The sequence below is a fragment of the Galeopterus variegatus genome, unplaced genomic scaffold (assembly GCF_000696425.1).
Source record: "Galeopterus variegatus unplaced genomic scaffold, G_variegatus-3.0.2 Scaffold133, whole genome shotgun sequence".
Classification (NCBI taxonomy): domain Eukaryota; kingdom Metazoa; phylum Chordata; class Mammalia; order Dermoptera; family Cynocephalidae; genus Galeopterus; species Galeopterus variegatus.
Window position 1 is genome coordinate 491177 of NW_007726244.1, and position 24629 is coordinate 515805.

At 50.8% G+C, this 24629-nt stretch overlaps 1 protein-coding gene across 1 annotated transcript in view; it reads right to left on the reverse strand.

Moving 5' to 3' along the window:
- The window catches only part of MSI2 (musashi RNA-binding protein 2), a 425361-nt gene that overhangs the window by 19244 nt on the left and 381488 nt on the right, over positions 1-24629 (reverse strand). The window contains exon 10 of the mRNA XM_008588957.1: positions 16615-16677. Within this exon, the coding sequence (XP_008587179.1) occupies positions 16615-16677 (63 nt within the window). The remainder of the gene's footprint in view (positions 1-16614; positions 16678-24629) is intronic.

Sequence of the window (24629 nt, forward strand, 5' to 3'; positions counted from 1 at the left end):
GGTTAGGAGAGTCCTGGGCTCCAGAGCTGCTCCAAGGCTAGAGATTGCAGATCCAGCTCTCCTGCCTCCTTGTTAGAGGAGTTTGGGGAGCCAGTGACAGTCACAGAGATGGTGTGAAGCTCCACATCCAGTGAGAACCTAGTGGTTCTTGAGTCTATGCATACTGGACTTGCCTGAGGCCCACGTGCTAGACTCTGATTTTATGGGTCTGCAGTGTGTCCTGGCCACTGGGAAGTTTAAAAAACCCCCAGTGATTCTAAGGTGTATCAAAGTTCAAGAGCCACTGTGTTGGCCCCAATCTCAGGGCTGATTTGCTCATGGTCCACTGTTATTAATAAATACCATCCACAGAGAGAGCCAAGCCCTAACAGCTTTAATCAACCACACCCAAGGACAGAAATCTGACCACAAATTTGTAAAATTATACGCATTCCTAGAAACATCTGTCTTTCTCACTGCCTTTGTGCATTAAACAATGCATGACTGACTGTTTCCAATGCATCCCCACCAGGTTTCCTATCACCTGGAAGCTCCTTTCTCTCTACTTGCTCCTCTCAGATCTTAAGGCATTGTCATCGTTACTGTTTCTACCTCCAAGGACAAAGGATGGAAAGCTTGGAAACAGCACCAATACAGAGCTGTAGAGCTGAAATGGCCCCCCAAGGGCCCTCTAGTTTGAAATCCTCACTTAGTAGAGGTGGAAGCAGGCCTGGAACCAAATTTTCTGATTCCCGATTCTTCTTTCTGTGCTCTTATGTTACCTCTATTTTTAAAAGAAGCTCTTCATCACCCTTATTGGATGAATCCACAAGGGAACCTATCCCCTAGGAGGGGGAAGGGATATAAGGGAAGCCTTTCAGCTGTTTCAACCTGAAAGCCAGGGCATGGGGAGTGTGAAGGCAATCCCAAAACACAGTGTAACCCTCCAGCAAGTCATTTCCAAGCCTGAACCAAATGTGCACTTCAAGCTACGTAGGAGAGGAGGCGGCCCAGGAGGGAGGACCCTGAAATCTTGGGGGCTATCTCAGGTGAAGGTTTAAAGACTATTTTATGCTCTTGGAACTGAACAATCAAGGNTCTTAGCTTCCGGTCAAGTCACACTCCCCCAAACCCTCAAGAGATAATTTCATTATCAGCTAGTTCTGAAACCCTCATATAACATGTTAGTGGGAAAGCTGGGAATTCACACTACCCTTCAGATGAGTTTAAGGAGAAAGTTCCAAACACCTAGAAGGGACCCATCGGTTCTGAAACCCTCATATAACATGTTAGTGGGAAAGCTGGGGATTCACACTACCCTTCAGATGAGTTTAAGGAGAAAGTTCCAAACACCTAGAAGGGACCCATCTGAGGAAGGTTTTGTGGCCAAGACGAGGTATTTTATGTTGAGATACAATCCTTCTCTTTCCATCCTGATGATCTTTTATTATCAGTCCTGCTTTGGGTCTGTGACAGTGTCTTAAACTCACAAAAATCCAGGGCAAGTGGGTTCTAGGTTGGTTTGTTGGGAAGGTGGGTGAGGGGAGGATGGGCGTTAGCGGTTGAATGCCATCTGCTCAGGTGTAAATTCTGGGAATGGAGCAGCCTTGAGTGAGCCTGGGCCTGGTGAGAAAAGGAATCAGGCTTTTGTCATGAGAGCAAAGAAGGAACTTTCTGGAGCCATGGTCAGATTCCTATTTCTCCCAACCCCCAAGGGCCTTGAGGGATCAAGCTTGTTTGCAGATTTATAGGAGGGAAGGGGAGAAGGGTCCAGGAAGGGAAAGGCCATGGCTCTAGTCACTGGGACCTGCCCAGTGACTGGGTATCACAGGAACTCCTGGCTGGCACTGGCACAGGTGCATGCCCTGCCGGTGTGAACTGTCAGCCAGGCTGCAACGGCTTCATCGATGAAGGGATGGAAGTAGGCTGGCCCAAGCCAGGCTTCCAGGCTCAAAAGCATGATGGGATTCCTGATCCCTCTCAATGTGATGGATGTTTCAACAGCACCTTCACCCTGAAACTCTAAAGCACTTCAGAGGATGAGGGAAAAACCAACCTGGGAGACAAATGCTTATGGTTTGGCTGAAGCAGGTGGTGTTTTAACACTAACATCCTGCTGCTTCTTCCCTAAGTTAATTGGCTTCAGATTCCAGGCCCACACAGGTTAGGACTTGCAAGGAGCAGCAGACAAGGAGATCCACCAGAAGCTACAGCATCCCTGAAATGCTGCATGACTCCATGCAGCAGCTATGCACACAGCCCTGGGAAGGTGAGCTGCCTCTTCTCCACTCAGCTAGGTAAAGGGCTGAGAGGACAGCCTTTGTTTCCTCCAGCCCTCCTGGCCCTAAGAATCAAAAGGAAACAGACAGGGAACCTACTGCATGGAAACGACTTCCCCTGCTTTCGAACAGTTTGGTGGCTCCACGTTTCTCCTAGTTGAATCCTGAAAATAACCCTTGCTTTGTTTTGATCTGGCAACTGCCTTTGTCCTGGATCCACATCCATCCATCTCTTCAAAAAACCAACCTGTCTGGCTTTTCTCCACATGTCCTCAGCCACTCTCTTGTGCTGCTGCACTGCTGTGAGCTCTCACTACTTCCTAAAAGCCATGTCCCTGCCTGCCACCAGCCAGAGGGGCGACTCCACTCACTTCAGGCCCAGCGTACGTTTTCTGCATTGAGAACTACTGTTAAAAGAAAACACTATGGAATCCAAGGCTGGGATCGCAGATTTATAAGATTTATAATGTGGTATTCTCAGTCATGAAGAGAGGCTACATAGGAATTAGATATCACTCTGTCTCTATTAGGAAAGGTGGAGCAGGGGAAAGCCTTATGCTAGTGGGGCAGGACAGGGCCTGTAGGTGAGAGCCAACCAGGCAAGAGGCACAAAATTGTAGAAGCTGTGGCCTCTCAGGGGGCCAGGTTAGAAAGGGAACTTGTACTTATTAAGCACCTACTGCGTTGATAGGTACGTTGGTAGGTGTTTAACACCGTCTTTTTTCATGCTCCCAACAGCTTGTAAGACCAGCTTTATTATCCTGTGTTATAGATGAGGAAGCTGAGGGTTCCAACAGCTGTGGAATGTGTCCAACATCGCAGTGTCTTAGCAGTGTCTCAGACAGGACTGAACCCAGCTCTAAGCTTGAATGCACATGATTTTTAAACTATATTATGCTGCTCAGCTGTCACTCCCTAGTTTGACAAGGATTCTTCTGTGTATTTGGATTTTTGTTTATCCCAGAGAAACTGCTAACTCAAGGACAAGGAATCAACTATCCAGCTTTGGAGTGGAAGCTTCTGAGGGCTTGGACCCTGTTACCCTTTCCAAATTGCGAGCTCCCTGGTAGTGGAGATGTCTTCCCCACCAGACTGGGGGCTTCCTGAGGTTGGGCCATGCCTGCCACATGAGATAGGGGACTGCCTCTCTCCTGAGGACCAGGCCACTCTCTACTTACCATATCCCAAAGAACAAACTGCCTTGCCGCACAAAGCAGGCATGCAGTGTTGCTGGGGTTAGTGTGGAAGTAGACAGGGTGCCAGACAGAAGGTAAGCACTGGCTGAGCCTGGGCCCTCACTGGGAACCCCCTCCCCCAAAAGTGCCTGAATCAGGTGGGGCATCCAGAAGGCTGATCTCAGTCCCAGAAGGCTATTCCATTCTACTAGGAGCGAGTCCTGTGGGGAGCTGGAATGCCCTAGTGCTAATGGGTATTTGCTGCCCAGTCATATCTAATAGAAACCCACTGCCTGCGGCTCCAGCGCCTGGGGTGGGATGGAGAAGGTCCTGAGGGGCAGCCCCTTGAGAACCTGCACAAAAGGCTTTCCACTTGAGTAGCCCCTCTTTAATGATTATAAAGGCACAGGAGTTTAATCCATTTTTGATGTAAGCACTAATAGCTCTGTGTCCTTGAAGTTCAAAGCAGGCGCATACATGTCACTAATTAGCCAAGCACACAGCCATTCAGCTCCCTCTCATGTTTCTAATTAGGTCTTTAATAACAAACAAACCCCGACCTAACCAAAAGGCCTCCATTTGTCAGACAGTCAAGGAGGGTGGCTGCTTCCCTATTTACGGTTGCTCCGGCCGCTAGTTCTATGAATACGTGCTCTCAATCTCAGCTGGGACAGGCCTGTCCCATAGGAAGGCAGGAGAGTGGCCTTCCTGACCCTGCTGGGAAGACCAATGGTGGTTAGGAGAGTCCTGGGCTCCAGAGCTGCTCCAAGGCTAGAGATTGCAGATCCAGCTCTCCTGCCTCCTTGTTAGAGGAGTTTGGGGAGCCAGTGACAGTCACAGAGATGGTGTGAAGCTCCACATCCAGTGAGAACCTAGTGGTTCTTGAGTCTATGCATACTGGACTTGCCTGAGGCCCACGTGCTAGACTCTGATTTTATGGGTCTGCAGTGTGTCCTGGCCACTGGGAAGTTTAAAAAACCCCCAGTGATTCTAAGGTGTATCAAAGTTCAAGAGCCACTGTGTTGGCCCCAATCTCAGGGCTGATTTGCTCATGGTCCACTGTTATTAATAAATACCATCCACAGAGAGAGCCAAGCCCTAACAGCTTTAATCAACCACACCCAAGGACAGAAATCTGACCACAAATTTGTAAAATTATACGCATTCCTAGAAACATCTGTCTTTCTCACTGCCTTTGTGCATTAAACAATGCATGACTGACTGTTTCCAATGCATCCCCACCAGGTTTCCTATCACCTGGAAGCTCCTTTCTCTCTACTTGCTCCTCTCAGATCTTAAGGCATTGTCATCATTACTGTTTCTACCTCCAAGGACAAAGGATGGAAAGCTTGGAAACAGCAGCAATACAGAGCTGTAGAGCTGAAATGGCCCCCCAAGGGCCCTCTAGTCTGAAATCCTCACTTAGTAGAGGTGGAAGCAGGCCTGGAACCAAATTTTCTGATTCCCGATTCTTCTCTCTACTTGCTCCTCTCAGATCTTAAGGCATTGTCATCGTTACTGTTTCTACCTCCAAGGACAAAGGATGGAAAGCTTGGAAACAGCACCAATACAGAGCTGTAGAGCTGAAATGGCCCCCCAAGGGCCCTCTAGTTTGAAATCCTCACTTAGTAGAGGTGGAAGCAGGCCTGGAACCAAATTTTCTGATTCCCGATTCTTCTTTCTGTGCTCTTATGTTACCTCTATTTTTAAAAGAAGCTCTTCATCACCCTTATTGGATGAATCCACAAGGGAACCTATCCCCTAGGAGGGGGAAGGGATATAAGGGAAGCCTTTCAGCTGTTTCAACCTGAAAGCCAGGGCATGGGGAGTGTGAAGGCAATCCCAAAACACAGTGTAACCCTCCAGCAAGTCATTTCCAAGCCTGAACCAAATGTGCACTTCAAGCTACGTAGGAGAGGAGGCGGCCCAGGAGGGAGGACCCTGAAATCTTGGGGGCTATCTCAGGTGAAGGTTTAAAGACTATTTTATGCTCTTGGAACTGAACAATCAAGGGCCAGAAAAACTGTGGTCAAGGACACATAGCAAAAGTTAGCCAGCGGCTTCCTCCAATGCTAGTCCATGTTCCCTGATTTTGCTGCTGTGCTTCTGGTCTTTTCTCTGGAGGATCTGGGTTGCCACTGCCAAGGCACATGTGCCTGGGTCAGTGCCTAACTGTCCCTTGCCTCCAAGGCTCTCTGTGTGTCTCTGATGCTGAGCCTCTTCTCTTCTCTTCTCCCCAAGGCCAGGAAAGCCAACCCTCTCTAGGTTACAGCCAAAAATAACTTCCAGAAAGAGGGGAAAGCGGCTGCCTTTCCCAAACACACTGACCTCTACGCAGGCACCCAGGTTTGCATCGTTTACCACAGACCTGGACAGACCATTTTATTAATATTAATAAGTAACCAGAAACAAAGGGCCCCTTTATTTTTAGCTTTCTCTAATTGTGTAGTAATTACTCATCTACAAAACAAATGAGCCCCTGCTCGCGGTTGCCATGGTACCGGGAACCCAGCCTCTCCGCAGGGTGATTGGCCGAGAAGCCCGCTGCTCCCGCCTGGGGCCCCGCCCCTCCTCCCGCCACTGGCTCAAAGCAAAGCCCCAGCAACTGGGCAGCCAATCCCCTCCCAGGGACCTTCCAGACGCGGTCCTCCCAGCCCACAGGAAGAGATGTCGACTCATTCCTAAGGGGGACGTCTGCCTTCCCACAGAAGCCCTCGCTTGCTCCATCGCCTCGTTTCTTTGGGGCAGTGGCTAACTTCCTTCAGCCTTGTTTTGGCTAAAGGTTCCCTTCAAATAATTCCCTTCAGGCTTGGCCCCGTCTTACCCGACCACGCCTCCTGTGTGCCCCTTTGTCTGACACTGGTCTGAATGGATTCAGGACTCAGAAGTCAGATCAGAGATGTCAGCCAGAGCCAAGCAGTACTATGACGTGAAGTCTGCAACAGCAGAAGCAGGTGCAAAAAATACACAGCATGTCTCCCGAGGCCACTTCTAAATGATTTGGGGTTATCTCGTCCCCCAAGGATACAGGTAATTCCCTTCAGGCTTGGCCCCGTCTTACCCGACCACGCCTCCTGTGTGCCCCTTTGTCTGACACTGGTCTGAATGGATTCAGGGCTCAGAAGTCAGATCAGAGATGTCAGCCAGAGCCAAGCAGTACTATGACGTGAAGTCTGCAACAGCAGAAGCAGGTGCAAAAAATACACAGCATGTCTCCCGAGGCCACTTCTAAATGATTTGGGGTTATCTCGTCCCCCAAGGATACAGAGAATTCAGTTGAGAGCAGCTGTGGTTTTTTGTTGGGTGTATGTTTTAAAGTTGCAGAGCCTTGCTCAGCTAGCCACGCTGACAGTGGTTGACAGCACAGGCTCAAATCCTTTCTCTGCCACCTCGGATAAGCTACTGTGCTAAGCCACAGTTTTTAATCTTTAAAATGGGAATGAGAATGATAGTGCCCACTTCATAGGGTTATGAGAATTACATGGGAAAAGCTTGTGGGCGTGGCGCTGTAGTTGGCTCACTTATAATACATGTGAGCTATTATTATGAACATATTACTATTATTGTGTTTTAAAAAATGGCCGGGAAGTGTCTCTTGTATTTGATCAACCACTTGCAAGATATCCTTCCCTTCAGAGACTTCCCAAGTGGGTGTGAATTTTGAGATGCTAGTTGGAAGACTCCTATCCCATGCCATGGAATGGATTTCATCATAGTGTTCTCATCCTCAGACAGATGGAATTCCAATAGTCAATCACAGCTGTTCAAAAGCTTTATTTTCCTGTTTCCTGTTCTGCAGGATCCCAAGCTGGAAAGGGGAGACCTTTTTATTAATATTAATAAGCATCCAGGAACAAAGGATCCCTTATTTTCTTCTTTTTCTAATTGCCTAGTAATTACTCATCTATACTAAGTACGACAGCTAGGAGAAGGCAGAGTCCCCATCATGGAATGCCCTCCTGTGTTTGCTTCTGGATGCCTTGCTCCTCTCCCCTTGCTCCAGGTCAGAAACCCAGCCCCAGACCCCAGGATCAGGGGTCTGTGCTATGCTGTGTGAAGCCATCAAAGGATCCCTTATTTTCTTCTTTTTCTAATTGCCTAGTAATTACTCATCTATACTAAGTACGACAGCTAGGCTGACTGTACCTCCCGGAGGATTGACTGATGGTTTGTATTGTTGGGGAAGGAAGGTGCCACCCTAAGGTACATGCAAAATATCCTCCAAGGACTCATAACCCCATCTTGCATTCAGGAGAACCTGCCAATCAGGAAGAGGACTGAGGACATGGACCAAAGGAGAGGGCACCCCAGGTAGTGTTAATCAGGCTTAACCTGGCAGTCTGAGCCAGGTTTTAATGGAGGGAACAAAGACAAGGACAAAGGGAAATGGACTGGCAGAAAAGATGGGGGCAGTGGTTACCATGAGGGCAAAGTAATGGGAACCAATAGTCCTGAGCCAGGATTCAATAACTTACTGGCAGAAGCAAAGGACAGTCATGGGAAACTAAGGCAGAGTCCCCATCATGGAATGCCCTCCTGTGTTTGCTTCTGGATGCCTTGCTCCTCTCCCCTTGCTCCAGGTCAGAAACCCAGCCCCAGACCCCAGGATCAGGGGTCTGTGCTATGCTGTGTGAAGCCATTGCCAGGTTTATCTTCCTTAGATGGTTCTGTCCTCACTGAGCTCCACTGCCATAAAGAATGTGAACCTCCCTCTCCCACCAATATGTCTATATCAACCTGGCTTTCATGTTCCCAAGTCTGGCCTTCTCTACCTCATCATGCCTGTGACCCCGCTGCCCAGAAGACAGCTTTTCACACCAAATCCTTCAAGGCCCATGGCATGTCTTGCCTCCTCCACCAAGCTTCCCTGCCTGCTGAGTGCTCTTTGACCATGCAGGAGTCTGCCCTTATTAGAGGCTAGCTCTTACATCGATTGGGTGCTTTGTTCTCCCCAGAAGACTGGGAGCTCGTGTAAGGCAAGGGCATGCCATGGAATTCTTCTGTGTCCCACCCATCCCCCAGCATGTTGTTGAGCCCAGAGTTAATCACCTTATGGGTAAGAGCAGAAGGCCTGCTGCTCATTGGGCAGCTTTATATTAACACATATTGAGTGTTTGCAGTGAATGTAAATTATTTGTAACTTGTCCTCCCGCCTCCAGTCCTCCCTCTCAGATCCATGCTGAAAGTGTTGTCAAGTCTTGTCAAACACACAAATCCGATGTCACTTCCTGGTTTCCAGCCCCTCCAAGGCTCCAGTTGCCCACATGAATATCTAGGCTCCTTAACGTGATACCAGGAGCTCCCTGCTCTGGCTCTGCCCAGCTCTCTGGCTTTTTCTACAATTGCTCCCCTGTTGCATTTTATTCTTCAGCCAGAATGAACCACTTTCATAGCTTCAAATTGGCTAAAGGTTCCCAATTGTTCTGGGCTCTGGTGGCTTTGCAAATGCTGTTCCCCTTGGGGAGGCCCTATTTGTCCTCTAAAAGTGAAAACATTCACTTCCCTGTGAAACTTCCCCTGACATCCCAGGTAAAGATGATCACGTCCTCCTCTGTGCTACTTCTGTACATTGACTAGTTATGGGGATTATGGCATCATGTTGTAATTACCTGTTAGTCTCCATGCCAGGCTGGGAGGTCCTCAGAGGCACGGAGAGCGCTCAGTATTCGTCCATGAACTTTCAGGGCTGTGGTGGGCATCTACTGGTTGTCTCTCCAGGATTACTCTCCCTATCCCCCTCTTATCAGCACCCAGCTTTTCCTTTGGGAATCCATCCTTCCCCCACTGTGTAAGAGCCATTCAGTTTAGAAGCGGGATGGATCCCACCCTCAGTGATTAGCTCTAGTAGCCCAGGCCTTAGTGAAGCAGCACAAAACTCTGGGCTTTTTCCAGAATTCTGGACCATCTGACCCCCCTTCTTCTGGACAAGGTGGTGTGATGCCAGAAACTGTTGCAGTCATTTTGTCACCATGAGGAAAACCAACATAAAGACAAAATTGAAATGAGGAGGGCAAAGCTAAAAGCCCTGAACAATCTAAATATGAAGCCCACTCTTCAATGTAGCTCCCAGAAGGTCAGCCAATAAATCCCTTATACTATTTAACCACACGGAGTTGGATTATCTGATACAGCCAAACGCACCCTTGAATTAGGCCTGCCACATACAATAAAATTGCTATTGTTATACACTTAATAAATACCTGCTGAATTAAAGTCTATGGCAGATGTGCCCTGGGCCCAGTGATGCTTCTGCTGAGGGTCTGGGTGGCAGGTGTGTCCCTCATGAACAAACAGGGCTCCTCCACAGGGCTACTTTAAGTAGACCAAAGACCTAGGTTCAAGTCCAGTGTTCTTCACCCCTGACCAAAGCCTTGCTCTTCAGGTAATTGGGTGTGTGACTTTGGATAAGTCACATAACTGTTCTGCAGCCCAGCACTCTCATAAAACATACATGTAAAACCAGACCCAAAACTTCCACCTTCCTGCCTGTCTCATGTGATAGCTACAGTGAATATCTGATGGTCAAAGCCCTGTGAAATATAAGGAACCATGCTGCACCCAGGCACACGCTCCCTTGATGCTTCTCACCAATATGTGGGTTGACCAGCTTTAGGGGCTTCCCAGACCCTGCAGTGCTCCCAGCTAGCCCAGGGAGCAAAGAGGGGGTCTCTTGGCTCCTCTCTGTTGAGCTCCATATGCTCTTATGGAGCTACCAAGGGCACCCCCACACTCTCAACCCTACTCCAGATAGTTAGGCCTGGGCTCCTGAGCCAACACCAGTGAGAGGGCCAACCAGCTTTGGGGGCAGGCAGGGATGTGTCACCCACTGGAAATAATTCCACTGATTTAAAAGACCATTAACATTCCACCACTCCATTCATTTTAGGATGAACTTATACTTAGGTCTGGCCTTCAAGGCTAGTCACTAATTGCACTAGAGTTGATTTATCAAGTGCACGGTATTTCTATTACAAAATTATTGATTAGAGCTGATGTATTTTATCTTTAGCAGGGTTGGTCTGAAAGCCCTTGGAAAACGAATGAAGCTGAGGTCAGCAGCGGGCGGCTCTGCACATTATTATAAATTCACTTGGGTTACTAAAATCCAATGTGGGACTCTCATAGTGAAGGTCCCGTGTCTCCCAGAAATGAGAATTTTAATGACAAACTGGAAAACAAGTTGTCCATCCCCAGAACACAAGGAGTGAGCTGGAGGCGAGTATTCAGGTGAAATCCTATGGGTAATCTGGCTGTTTGCGGCAGCTGGTCCTAACGGGTCACAGATTTGCTATCCCTCTGGGCCTCTGTGCTGGCTCTAGTCCATGTCCACAGATGTGGCTCTATTCTAGCAAGAGGGTGTCCCCGTGACCCTACCCACAGATGGGCCATATTGGGGTCGCAGTCCCCTAAGGATGCTTGCTTCCAGAACAGGGAGACCGGGTGGGAAAGAGGAGATGGCTGCACAGCGTCCCCCCTGCCCCCAATCGCCATGGGATCTTGCTGATGGAGGTGTGGGAAAACCATACTCAGAATGAAGGCGCACACTGATCCATTTTTCTTTTTAAAATGAAGCCAACAGTGGTCCTTTTCAGGACAGAAACAATGCATTCCAGGAAATAGGAACTTTCAGGGGATAGAAGTAGATTCTCAGACCAGAGAAGGCAAGAGGTGTTGTCTGCCCTTATATTCCTTGGTACAAAGCAAACCCTCAATAAATACTTGTTGAAAGCAATACCTGAGAACACTAAAGCTTGTACTGCAGCTGCCCTACATACTCCCGGATCCCTGCAGCCACTGGAAGAGCCTGCGTGGGAGTATATGTGGGACACTATCTTTCATGCCCCTCAGCCTCTAACAGATACAAGGCAAAGGCCGGCAGTGGAGACACAGAGAACATTTGGAAGGGGGGCAGATGGGCATGTCTGCTTCTTGAGATCTATTTTCCTCTCCAAGGCATTTTCTTTTCTGGTTCAAGTTGAATTTTATTCTATCCCCTGACTTGTATTTTACTTTTGCTCCTTTTACCTACTGGAAATAGAGCTCTTAGGATTTCCAGCCACAGGGCAGCAAAGCCATTTTCCTAGCAGAGCCAGACCTAGGATTTAGGCCAGTGGGAGGGGATTTTCTGCTCTCTCTGCCTTCTGTCCCTACCCTCCTCTCCCACTCCCCAACCTTGGGTCATTCTGCAGCTTCAGCAGCCCCAAAGCCTGACAGTTCCAACCATTCGCCTCTGCCCACCTCCCACCCACACCCCAGGGAGGCCCAGCCAGGAGGACGGCTCCTCCCAGATTGCTCTTCCTGGGCCTCAGTGCCCTCATTCTGTCTGGTGGCAGAGTGGCCTAGCTCACATTTAGTCCTTGTTCATTCTGACTGTGCTGCCAACTTCTGCTGTACCGTAGCTTTCCTCCACGGAGCTAACATTCCGCTCTATCACTGCACATTCTTCTGGGAACTTTATGGACTCTGTGACCTTTCCTGGGCTTCTGTAATATATAGGATATATATAATATACTCTGTATAAGAGGTAACTTGCAACCTGAAGATTCAGATTATGCCTGTGTCCTCCTGCAGCATTGGGTAGAGCCAACAACCACCCTAACCAAAAGAGCAGGTTCCAGGAGGCAAGTACCACCTCACTTGACATCAACTCGTATAGATTAGGGACACCTAAGAGACCTCTGGCACTTCTTTATGGCTTGTGACCACAAGTGTAGGGAAGGTAGTGTGTCCAAAGACAACTGACCATCCATGCCCGTGAGCTGAGGGCAAAGGCTGCAGGATTGCCCTCTCCCTGCTAGAAAGCCTTCCTGGGGAGAGGGTGGAAAGCCTTGGGTAGCCTCCTCTTTGGGTGTCCCAAGCCCACCTCTCACCCGCTCCCTGTGAAACTGTGCCAATCACCTCCACCCCAGGGATGTCGCCACTCTCCCCCCACTTGCCTCCCCTGCCTTCACCAACCATAAGAGCGAACACCAGCACCAGGACCAACTGCTCTCCCTGTCCGCAGACTGAGGGCCGTAGGGTCTCGATCCCTTCCCTACTCTGTCCCACTTCCCCTCTACCCCAAAGAGTAGGCCACGTAGACGGGACTGCCTCATGGCCCTGTATCCCCGAAGGGCTAGATGTGAGGACTCAAGGAGTAGAGGGGCTTGGAGGAGTCTTGCTGATATTTCTTAAGAAATAAGCAAAGATCTGCTCAGTTCAAGAACAGCATGAGGAAGACAAGAACAAGGAAGGACTTTAAGCCTCCTTCCAGTCCTGGTTCCATTCTCTTTCACTGTGGCTGGACGCTATCAACAGAGATCTCGGTTGGAAAGGCTGGAGCTGAGGGTGGTGATCCAGTTCTGGACTGGGGGAGTGGGGAGTGTGAGAGGAGGTGGTGGTGGCTGATGGTGAGAACATGGATCCAAGCCCCTTGGCAACATTAAAAACATGGAGCCCCTTCTCTTCCTGGTCCCCAATGCTATCCTGCAGACGGCTGTGCTGTGCCGAGCCGCCAGAGACCCTGTAATATCAACTCAACAATGCATGTTCTACAACTACAGCTACAGCTACCAGTACATCTACTACAGTGCATGCATTTAGTTCAGTCCCACAGATACATACAATCTAAGAACAGGCAGGGGAGGTGTGAAATGTTTTACTGGACAACAGGTGTTTTGGAGTTTTAACTAATAAAAAAAAAAATCGAAAACGAAAGTGTACAAAAAAAGACATTTCTCAAGAGTTGGGTATGAGTTTGTTTCTTGAACTGTTTCATCTGAACAAGCAAAAACATGCAAACCAGCTGGTACTAACAGGAAGCTGGACACTGAGAGAGGATTAATAGGTGTGGACAAACCTTCCCGCTGAGCGTGCTCAGAAGAGTGTTTGAGAGGAGGTGTGCAGATCCTAGTGTAAGAGAGGCGGGAAAGTATGCCTCAGAGACACTCTCTCACCGCAGCCCCAACCAAGCAAGAGAAAAGACAACAGAAACATGACTGCTCACACTCACCACCACCATCGGGAGCTCGTGTTACTAGACTGGAATAAAGCTGGCAAGTATAAAGTACAGTAAGGGGTCCCGGCTGGGGCTGGAGATGGGGCTGGGGCAGGGGGTGGAGGGCCAGGGCGCTCAGAAGCTCTAAGATTGATATACAGACCCACCCATAATGTCACCCCCAAATCAAATACCCTGAAAATCCAAACCACTTCCCTCACCTGTCGGGGGAGTTGTTTGCCAAAGTGGATTTAGGTTTGGGTGGGACATGATGTGGCCACTGGAACTGAATGAATACGATCAAAATAAACAAACAAACTCTCGACTGAGCACAAGAAAAGATGACATTTCAAACCACCAGGTGAAGGTAAAAGAAAAGTGACCACTGATAGTGAAGTTATCTAGGAGTCGGCAGGGACCTCCCCTGGTGGGTCACCTGAGCCCTGCTCACCTCAGGTCCTGGGGGAATTAGAATAAGGTGGGCAGGCTGGCCCGGAGAAGCTGGCTGAGGTGGGTGCAGAGCTTCAGGCCCCCCTGACCTCCTACCCTGACACCATAGCCCTGACGATACAAGCTGCCACACTGAGTAAAGCGAAGCTGCCTCCCACCCCACGGCCCGCGGCAGGTGATCCCCAGCTCAGGAAGCCCCTCAATAAGTCATAACGGAAGAAAAAAAAAATCCCAAAATGGTGGAGCTAGACAAAAATGAGAGACAAAAAAAGGGCCTTCCATAGGATGCCTGATCCCTAAACCAAGCCTGAGAGCTCCTGGGGAGCAGAGATCATATTTCCTTCTGTTTGGAGTCACCTGCCAGGTACAGCATGGTACCAAGCTCAAGGTAGGTATTCAACAGACTCTCCCTGAACCATGCGTTGAGTTTATGATGACCTCTAATAGTCGAGGCTCCTTGCTCAGGAGGCTGAAGGGGCATCCTCATGCCCCCGGGGAGGCATGGGATGGGTGGGGCAGGGTTGCAGGAGCAGGGGAAGGTGGAACTGGGCCACCAGCCCTCAGTGAGCCTTGGTGGCCTGCATGCTTGCACACACCCAGATGACTGTGTGGCCCCTCTCAACTCACAGCAAAGAGCGTTTGCCACCAAGGGGCCACTCATAGGCAAATAACTGGCCAACTTGCCAGGCTCAGAGTCCAGATCATTTTCCAGAGGGATGGAGGTGACGGTGTCCCTACCGGCCAAAATGCATTAAAAGAAAGGCAGAGAGCTTCCTTCTCCAACCTTGTAACCTTGCTCCAGAAACAAAGGTGGGACCGGGGAGCTGGGGTACCCTGTCTGCATGTGGGCAGGTGTCTTCCAGCCTAGGCAGTGTTCTGACTATGGTGGGTACAGTCTAGGCATTGTCATGGGCCACACCTCAAGCCCCTGATCCCCAGGCAACACTATGGGCTCCCTGTAGCTTCTTGGCCAAGCCTGCACCCTGGGGGGAGGGGGCACCTCGGGGTTGAGGATTTACTCCTTGAACTAATCCAGGCTGGTGTGGGGCAGGTGGTCTGGGGGCACACTCCTGAATACAATTCACTAACAGTGCAGCAATGAGCATGGCTGACCTAGAACGGCCTGTGGGAGACATCGCTCCCGATGGAAATGGCTACAAATAAAACACCATTGATCCTGAAAAAAAAAATGTGTGGTTGGAGATGACCTTGGGGGTTAGGAGTTAGAGGGAGGGGTGGGATGCCCTTCTGGCTCTGGGGGTCCATGGGAGGATGGGGGTGGCAGAAGGGGCACAGACTGTGGGGAGACCGCTCTCAGACTCACAAAGAACCCCATGCTGCCCTTTAAACTTGCCATGAAGTCAAGGAAAAGGGGGTGGGGTGGGGAGAGAGGCAGGGTTAATTTCGGGTTAAAGTTTAGTTTCATAATCCAAGTTATAAAAAGAAAGAAACTGAATGAAAAAAACAACAACCAACAACACTCTCAAGAGTTTTCTTTTTGTCTTTCCCCCACCCCAGGCACAGGTAGGATCAAGGCTCATTTGTAATGATACCAAAAAGTACTTGAGTTAAAAAACCAAACAGAACAGGGGGACATGAGGCAGCTGTGCACCCAGCCCCCAGGGCCCGGGGGACCAAGGGGCACAGGCCAGGGAGCAGGAGGGCCTCTGGAGACCGTCTAGGGCGGGTGGAGGCTGAGGAAGGGCGCCCAGCTCTCTGCACCTGCCCTGCCCACTCGCCAGCTCTCTGGCAAACTGCCCCTCAGCCGCCCCCAGAGGATATGCTGGCCCCCTCCAAACAAAACTCCAATGGATGATTCAGGGGAGTGGATCCTTTGTAGCTCCGAGGCAGTGCCAGTTTGCATGGAACGGATTTTCACTGACATTTTCTAATGGGCCTCACTGTGCCAGTTTGTCATCACTGAGGGTTTGGGTTTTTGGCATTTGCCCTCTGGGCTTTTAATGCTCCACTTCGTGGTGCTCTCACCAGCACCCCCACCCCATCCCACCCTCCTCAGAGCCCACTTACATCAAACTAAGTGCTTCCCTGGGTGCTCCAGTGTCCTGTCCCCAGGGTGAGGGAGCAGCAGGGGGGAGGAGGGAACCCAGCACATAGCAGAAGCTCTGCCTGCCCAGGAAGGCAGAGAGCAATTCCATTCAGGGGGCTGCTGGGAAAGTGCTTGAGGGGGTCCAGATTTGGATTGGATACTGAAGGACTGGGGCAACCTCATGAGACAGAAAGCCCTGATTCCCTTGGCAGCTGGAGCCAGCAGCCTTGCTAAGAAGAGAGGGTCTGGGAGGCAGCAGGGGCTCCAAGAAACAGCAGCTCATTCACTGCCGGCCTTCAGGGCTCTGGAGGTTCAGCCAGATCAGCAAGCCCACCTGCCAGGTGCAGCAAGGGACCAAGAGGACAACTTAGCACCTCTCTGGCTGGGTCAGAAACTCAAGGAAAGGAGCTTGTTGAACCAGCAAAAGCCAAGGGGGGACATGACCACAGGTGCCCAGAAGCCAGTTGTCAGGTAAAGGGATGGTCCCAAGCCAAAAGGAAACTCAGTTTTCTTTTTTCAAGGAGAGAATAATCATCTACCTTTGGTTTGCAGTGTGGCCGGGCCTTGCCCACGCCTCCCTCCCCACTCCTCCTCCCCGGGCTGTGGTGAGAGGTGTGTTGGACAGACGCAGCCACACAGATCGACAGGGCCTTTACCTTCCCTGCACACTGGGCATGCCTAGGCCGCCTGTCCCTCACACCTTCCTACCTGATCCTCTGGCTGCTGCCACCGCCGCTGCCGCCACTGGTCCGTAAGCTGCTGCCGGGAAGCCTGGTGGGGAGAGTGGGGGAAGTCGGAGTCAAGGAGGGAAGCTGGAAGGCCACAGCAGACCTGTCTCCCAGGCCACACACCCCACCCTCCACACAAAAGACAGGCGTGGGGAGGGGTTTTCACGGGCAGCTTTGGGAGGGACACAGATCAGTGGCTCTCAGGCTTCCGAAAGGCACAGCATCTTTAGGTGTGTTTGTTTTGCACCCATTTGTCACCCCAGAATCTGGTTCTAGAAGGCACACAAAAATAATTCTAGAATATCAGGAGGAATTTTCTTTTGAGAACTGGGGCTGAGCTCCCTCTGACCCTTCCCTGACACATGGTGACTCCCTGGAGGCCATCTGGAGCAGGGCCAGCATGGCTGGCCTGGCCTGAAGCTCCTTGCAGGGGTCCCGGCTGAGTGGCCAGCCCTGAGCCACAGGCAGGAGGCACTTGGGATGGCCTCCTGACAGAACAGGTGCTGAGGCCAGGAGACACTTAACTCTAGCTGTTCTCCAAAGGCTGTGGAGGTTTGCTTGGCGATCTTAACTCTAGGCTTCGTCAAAACTTCATGGGAGAGTGTCACAGCCCCAGGCCTGAGGGTGAAGCACTTGGGGGGGTCTCAGGTGACTGTGTACACATGAAGCCAGATGTGGGAAGCAGTGTGGGGCTGTGGGGATCCATGCGAGGTGAGCCCTCCAGCTTTGTTTGGTCTCTGTATTTTAACCTCCCGAGGCAATTACGGGGATTTAGATGTGGCTCCTCTGTCTGAGCCCCACAGTTCAGATGAAGCCAGCATTAGAGGGTCTCCTACGGGTCTCTGGAGTCCTTCTTGATCAAGGCTTACGCTATATAAAAATGCACAGGGCAGCAAGGCTGTCCCAGCAATGGGAATAAAAGTCAGGAGGCCAAGATAACCCCATGTGGCTGCAGAATGTCTGGATGAAGGAAGCCAAGCCTCCTCCCCGGGCTTCTCTTGGCCGCTGGCATGTGCTCGCACAGCCTCACACCGGGACACACACAGATACACTCCCACGCACAGAGACAGACATCCTCTGTCATCCAGGCATTTGGAGGCCTGACCCCACGACCCACTTCCAGTGACTGTGGTTTTAAATGATGTGCCAGAAGCCAGCCACAAACTCAACAAACAGCCCCCAACAGAGCTGTTCAACTTAAGCCACTGAGCTTTTCAAATAAGGGATTTCTAACAGGACGAGAGGGAGGACGACATGCACCACAGAGGCAGGGAGCAGAGGAGACAGGAAAGGAGAGAGATGCCCCAAACAAAGTGAACTAGAAGCCCACTCTAAGACTATCGTCCTAGCTACACGGTACTACTGAAGGGAGAGAAGTTCAACAGGAACGAGCTACTCTAAACAGGTCAGGCTAAGCTACACAAAATGTCAATGAAAAGAGACATACTTGCATTTAAATATGGTAATAGGGCTGTTGAAGGGGGAAAAAGAAAGATCCAGGTGAAATGAATGTACTCGGTTGTCCCTGCTGCTGGAATGGGTCCCCAGCTCCCATGAAGGCCACGTGCAGGGGGCCCAGAGGCCGCTCCCCGCCCCCAGAGGGCAGCAATGAACCCGGGGGAGACCCAGGAAGCCCCCCACCAAGTCCTCTCCCCATCTTCCAGGCAGGATCTAGATTTCTGAAGATGAGGGTGCTGGCGGACATCGCTGAAGGAAAATAAGGAAGAAGTCAAGTTATTTCTCCCTGTCCCAACCCTCAGCACCCGCGAGCTCCTGCTGCAGGCACAGGGCAGGGCTGGAGCAGGAGTCAGGGCTGGGGGGACGAGGAGGCCGCGGTGCTCTTTGGCACTCTCTTACCACCAACTGGAAACAGAAGGTTTCCTTGGAAGCGTGAAAAAGGTGGAGGGGAAGGTGGGGGTAACAGAATTGGGGGAGGGGAGTGCAGTCAATAAAAGACTTGTCAACAAAAGGTCATTTTTCTGGAGTTGAGCACATTTTGGACAAAAAGTCTGAGAGAAGGAGGAAGAAAAAAAAAAAAACTAAAAAACTTCTCCAAGAAAGGAAATCCATTATCCTTAATCTCAGAAAAAGGTTCCTGGCGGAGGCTGAGCATCAGAAACTGCCAGGGGCTGGAATTGAATCTCAACCATCAAGACGGAGGGTAAGCTGGACTGATAGGTGTGAGAGAGAAGAGGGGGCTGCAGGAGGACAGCTGCCCGGCCTGCCCCTTACAGGGGTGGCAGCTCCCTGGCCACCACCCCCACACTGCTTCTGTGCCCCCTGGGAACCTCCTGGAGGGGAGGAGACCGTGCCTGCACCAGCATCCCGCCCCCCGCTGTCCTCCGGGCCCACCTCTCCTGTCCTGTTAGGCCAACCAGCCTCACTGGTTACCCCTTACCCCAAATATGTTCTCCATATGACCTGGTGGATGGGACCCTGACTTGGAAATTCCAGGGCCAGGGTCCTTCTTAGTGGCTGGGCCTGAGGGGGATGGGCAAGCACTAATACAGGAAAGGATGTGTGTAAGCTGGGTGTGGGGTATGTTTGGGGTGTGTGTGTGTGTGTATGTTCGGGGGCTTGGGGCTGCCAGAGGCTAAAGCAACACCATGGTGGCCTCAGCTTAAAGCTGCCGCTATGGAGAGTGCAGCTTGCCTCTAGGACGGGCCCTTCACAGGACAGCAGGAGGGGCCTGAGGACTGGGAGGCGCAGCACCAGGAGGACCCTGGTAGAAATGACCCTCCTGGGGCTGGACCTGGAAGGGCTGGGGAGAGCAGGCAAGAGATGCCTTGCAGAATCGCCCAGGCCCTGAGGAGGCAAAAGTCACCGGGGCAGGCTACCTCCTTGGGAAACTGGGGGTCTGGGCTGTCCAGGTGGGGACTGCCTGGCAGGGGGTATTCAGGGGACTGCAGAGAATTAGGCAGGTGGTGTGGCTCAGGGCTTCTCATTAGGGCTGAGGCCCAAACAAAGCTGTGGCTCAGCACCCACAGCTCCCCGAAAACCCACTGTTGGGAGTGGGAGAGGACCGTCCACCCTCCACTGCTGGGAAGTGCAGTGGGGGTCCCTCCTCAACACAGCTTCCCTGGCCAGCACAGGAAGGGGGCAGCCAGCTGTCCTCGTGAGGCAGGCTAGCACGGGAGCTACGCACACAGACGTGAAGCCTGTCTGGGTTCAAATTCTGGCTCAGCCACTTACTAGCTGTGTGACTTTGGACAAGCTGCTCACCCTCTCTGAGGTTGATGTTCCCATATGTAAAGGGAATGACCATGTGACTGCAGGATTAATACGTGCAAAGTGCTTAGATGAGTGCCTGGCAGTGAGCAGGCTTAAGTGAACGTTAGCAGCATCACAATGAGGCCTCTCAGGTTTCTGTCCAGCCATTAGCCTTGCCTTCAAGGCAGAACTCTTCCCCATGCAGGAGTGTTCTGCTTTCTCCATGGTGACAGCCATGGTCAGATGGGCGTATTCCTGAATTCCTTACTGATAATAGTGGTCTGTCATCTTCCATAATGTCCCAACTTCATGATGTCATTTTAGTGAAGCTGAATTTCCATAGCTCAAAATTAGACTATGCCTTCAGTTCAATTCTAACCATAACAACTAGGCCAAGTGGCCCAGCACGACCCTAGTGACCTAATACCTCCCATACGCTAGTAGTAAATTCAGCAGAAAGGAGAAAAACATTTTGTTAATCAAATCTCATAAGGCCTGAGAGCTATAGGCTGGCAGACTGGGAACTCAGGTATTGGGAACCTAGTATGCTCCTCCTGTTTAGAAACCCTACATTCAAAAAGAGGATGAGTGGGTACGAAAGAATAAAGCGCTAATGGTGGAATTCCAGGTACGGACAGGTGCCATGTCTTGTAGAAGCTGTCATTGTTAAATGGGGTCAGACCCAAAGATCTGTTCTTGCTAGTCTGGAGCTACTCTGCCTTTCACATGGGACAAGAGAAGAATCACCAACTTGGCATCAGCTTTGGGTGATGATATTGGCATCGCCTCCAGCCCTGGCTGACCCCTGCCTTGCTGTGTGACTGGGACATGGTACTTCACTTCTCTGGGCCCTGAGTAACTAACTCCTCTCTGTTGCAAAGAGGTTAGGCAAGATGACCTCTAAAGTCCCTTCGTCTCAGACTCTGCATGAGCCTGTCCTGCTGTAAGAGATGACGAAACTAAGTTCTCTAGGGTTAGTGACACATCTAAGTGAAAGATGTCACCACCCTGCTGGCAGTGAATGAGATACTTTGCTGGACTTTTTGGAGCTGTGATGCTTTATTGCAAGTTAGATGCTTCACTGCCATTAGTCAATGGTGCTTTGGGTATTTGTTTTGTTTTGTTTTGTTTTGTTTTTAGAAATATATGATACCATACCTATTTTTTTTTTACTGCTTCTGTGGCAATTACCAGTTTCTGCCTTACCTAAGCACAGTTATTTTTAAGTGCATATCTTATTTCTCTTGCTGGGTGACAAATTCTTTTGGGGCAGGGACTCAGTCACATGTCCCACTTAGGATCTAGCTCAGTCTCCCACGGAAAATTCTCACAAGCATAAGCTGATGATAATCAGGATTCCCTGATACAGTGAATGAGAGTCAGGGCTGGTCAGCTGCAGCTGAAAGGCAGTGCCACCTACAAAACAGCAGCCCCTCCACTCCCCAATCCTAGTCTACCTCAGGGGTGGCAAACTACAGTTCCCCCAGGAGTGGGCCGGGAGCATGAGAAACCCAGCAGAGGGTGCAGGGCTCTGACAATGGGAGCAGCCTGGTCTGTTCACTGATTGGCAACCCCGGCTGCTCACTGGAGCCCCCTGGAGGGCGTTAACAAATGCAGATGCCTGGGCCCCACCCCCGTGGTCCTGATTTATTTGGTCTGCAGTGCAGCCCGGGCACCGGTACCTTTAAAAGCCTCCCAGGAGAACCTAGTGTATAGCCAAGGTTGAGAAGGCATTCAAAAATTTTTAAAAGTTAGACTGCAGTGCACATCTGTGCAGCCTGGGAGCCCCTATACCTCGTGGAAGGAAAGGGCCTTCTGAGAGTACAGTGGTGAATCTAATTCTTGTGGCCAGTCTCCTGGGAGAGCCATGACAGATGTCCCCCTTCAGAGCAGTGGGTCTCAGTCCTTCCTGGAGGAGGTTTAATGACATTCCGATACCCTGGCCCCATTCCCACCAGCAGAATTGGGTGGGACCAGGTATCTTTTAAAAGCCTTCCAGATGCTTGTGGGCACAGTGTGGGCAGAGAACCCCTGACTTAGAGGAAGGCTTGGGGGGTCTTTATTTTTAGTAGGCATTGGAAGGGCACCTTCCCCTGTCCTGTACTAGATCATGAGCCTTTCTCTTTGCCTCCTCTCCCTTTCTCGCCCTGAGGATATGCTGGCCTGGAAGTGCACTGCCTGGGGTATGGCCCTGGCTCTGTCACAACTTATTCCTGTGACCTTGGATGACCTTAGCTCCTCTGTGCCTCTCTCAAGGAGAGATGAGAGAATTCTGAGGCTCCTTATGCTCCAAAAGGTGTGACTTTGAGGAGAATCTTTATTTTAAAAAGTCTCTTCTAATACACATTAGCAGACCTGAATGGCTCTTTCTGAACCGATGCCTCCCATGCTGTGCTGTTTGAAGCATCTCCCCCTCCCCCAGCACACCCTGCAGCTCCCACCAGCACATTCTATAGATGTTCACACGTTCTTGGCTAAACCCAATGTTGCTTCACTGAATCCAAACACTAAAAAAACAAGCAACCAAAAGAAGAAGCTGTCACCCAGAATGTAGGAAACATGTCCTCAAGAGTTTGGAAACACCACCATCTGCCACTCTGGCTGGCCCGAGACGGTGCCACCTCCTCGCAGGCCTGCTGGCGAGACTGGGCTAGTTCTTTTCAAGAAACCCATAGCCTTGACTTGTGTGCAGAGAAGGAGAGGACAGCGGTGACCATGGGCTGAAGGTGGAAAAACTGGGATGACACATTTTGGGAGTGGGAGGACACAGAGGTTCAGATCAGAACAGAGGAGGAAAAATTGATACCAAAGGGGCACATTTACATGATCAAACTGCAACATTTTGCTTTGAAGGAAGCCGATGTATGTCCATTTGGAAAAAAAACCTCATGAATGCTCAGTTCTTGCCATTCAAAATAGGAATCTGATTTAAACTTATCTTTTTAGGAGTAAGCCTGACGTTCCCGGAGGGTGCCAGCAGCATCATTCCTAAGGAGACCCCTGGACAGAGGAGAGGGCTGGGGGATGCTGCTTGGGCAGGGTGGTGCTAAAAACTGTGTGGGCTGGAAATGCCTTGCCCTCAGCCCTCAGCTGCAGCTGAGAAAATGACAGTCATTTGGAACCTGGTAACTGTCTCTCTGGAGAAGAAGGCAGAGGAGCCACACACAAGGGCCAGGCCCGCCTGCTGGGCAGGCAGCTCACCCTGGTCTTGGATCCTCCCTGTTGCTTAAGGGAGGAGAGAAGTTCTGAGGTCAAGAGCCCTCATGGTGCTAGCCCCTAAAACAGGCACAAAAATTGCCCCAACAATTTCTAACTCAATTGCTGCTTAGCTTAATTAAAAAAAAAAAAAAAAAACAACTCTTTAGACATTTCATCAGGAATAAAGGGAAGGTACACTGCAACATCAAACCTAAAGAGGTTCTAGAAAGTTCTGTCATTGGAGCACCTCTTTTGGAGGGAAGGGTTTGTGGAAGCACAAAATAGAAATAAGAGAGTACCCTTTGGAAACAATAAGAACATTTCCAAAGAGACAAATGCATAATCGGGGTGCCCGGCCAGGAGCAGAAGGGGGTGTGTTTGTTTGCAGATTCCTTCCGACTCAGAGGCACTCAGGGAACAGAATAGAGAGCCCGCCGCCACCGTGCCCAAGTGCCAGGAGTGGGCTGCCCCCACCTCTGTGTGCCACTGTGCAGCATCTCATCTTCTCCTTGGTGACTGGTTCTGCAGCTCCGGGATGGGTTCTGGTCTCAACCCCCGCCTGTCTCCCAGGTCAGGTGTTGTGGGTTTGGGATGGGGGACTGGGAGGGTCCTCAGACCCACCCCTGGGGCCCTCTGAGAGAGCGGGCACTTTCATCTACTCTCAGCAGGAGCTCCAGGACCATAGCTGACACTCCATGGCGACTCCTCCCGCCTCCCCCCTTCCAGCAGGGAAATGTTCTCAACTTGGGCTGCACACTGAGGTCCCCTGGGGAGCTTAAAAAAGTCCTCATGCCTGGCCCTCCCCCTAGGGATTCTGATATAACTGTCTTGGGTGTAGCCTGGACAACAGAAGCTTTAAAAGCTCCCCAGGGAATTCTAACATATGGCAAGAGCTGAGAACACAGCATTAGGCACTGTTTGCTCAGGTCTTTGGACTCTCCTGGGAGACAGGAAACAAAGCTCACCTAGGGAGTTTGGCCCAGCATCCTTCTGACTGGGCACTTTCTACCTATGAATCATTCAGTCCCTCCCCAAAGAGAGCTGGAGCCCAGCATTTGGTACCTGCATTCACCCAGAACTGTGGTGAACGATAAAGAACTTTTGATAACTCAAGATCCATTCCCAGCCCCTTGCTTTCTCCGTAAATATTTATTGAGCACCTCCCACATGCCAGGCACTGTTCTGAGCACTGGAATCACAGCAGTGAACAACATACACACACAGTTCCTGTCCTCATGGAACTTCCAGTCGCTAGCCCCTGATGGGAAAGGGGGCTCCACCTGTGGGACTGGGGACCCAGGACCAGGCTGCACACAAACTGATTCCCTGGAAAGGGCAGACAACTGGCTAATGAGCTGGTCCTTGGGATGAAGGGGGCTTACTCTACCAGGAAGAAGGTGGGGGACCTGTGGCTCAGACTCTTCTAGCTTGCAACCAGGCCCTTGGCTGTGTTTGCTGTAGGGTCTTCTCATGGCTGAGCTCCAAGACCTGGGTGTAGTTACACCAAATACTACTTGAAGATGGAAGCAGCAATCACAAGATTCAGAGTGCAGGAGGGGCGTGTATAGGTGGCCAATCCAACTAATT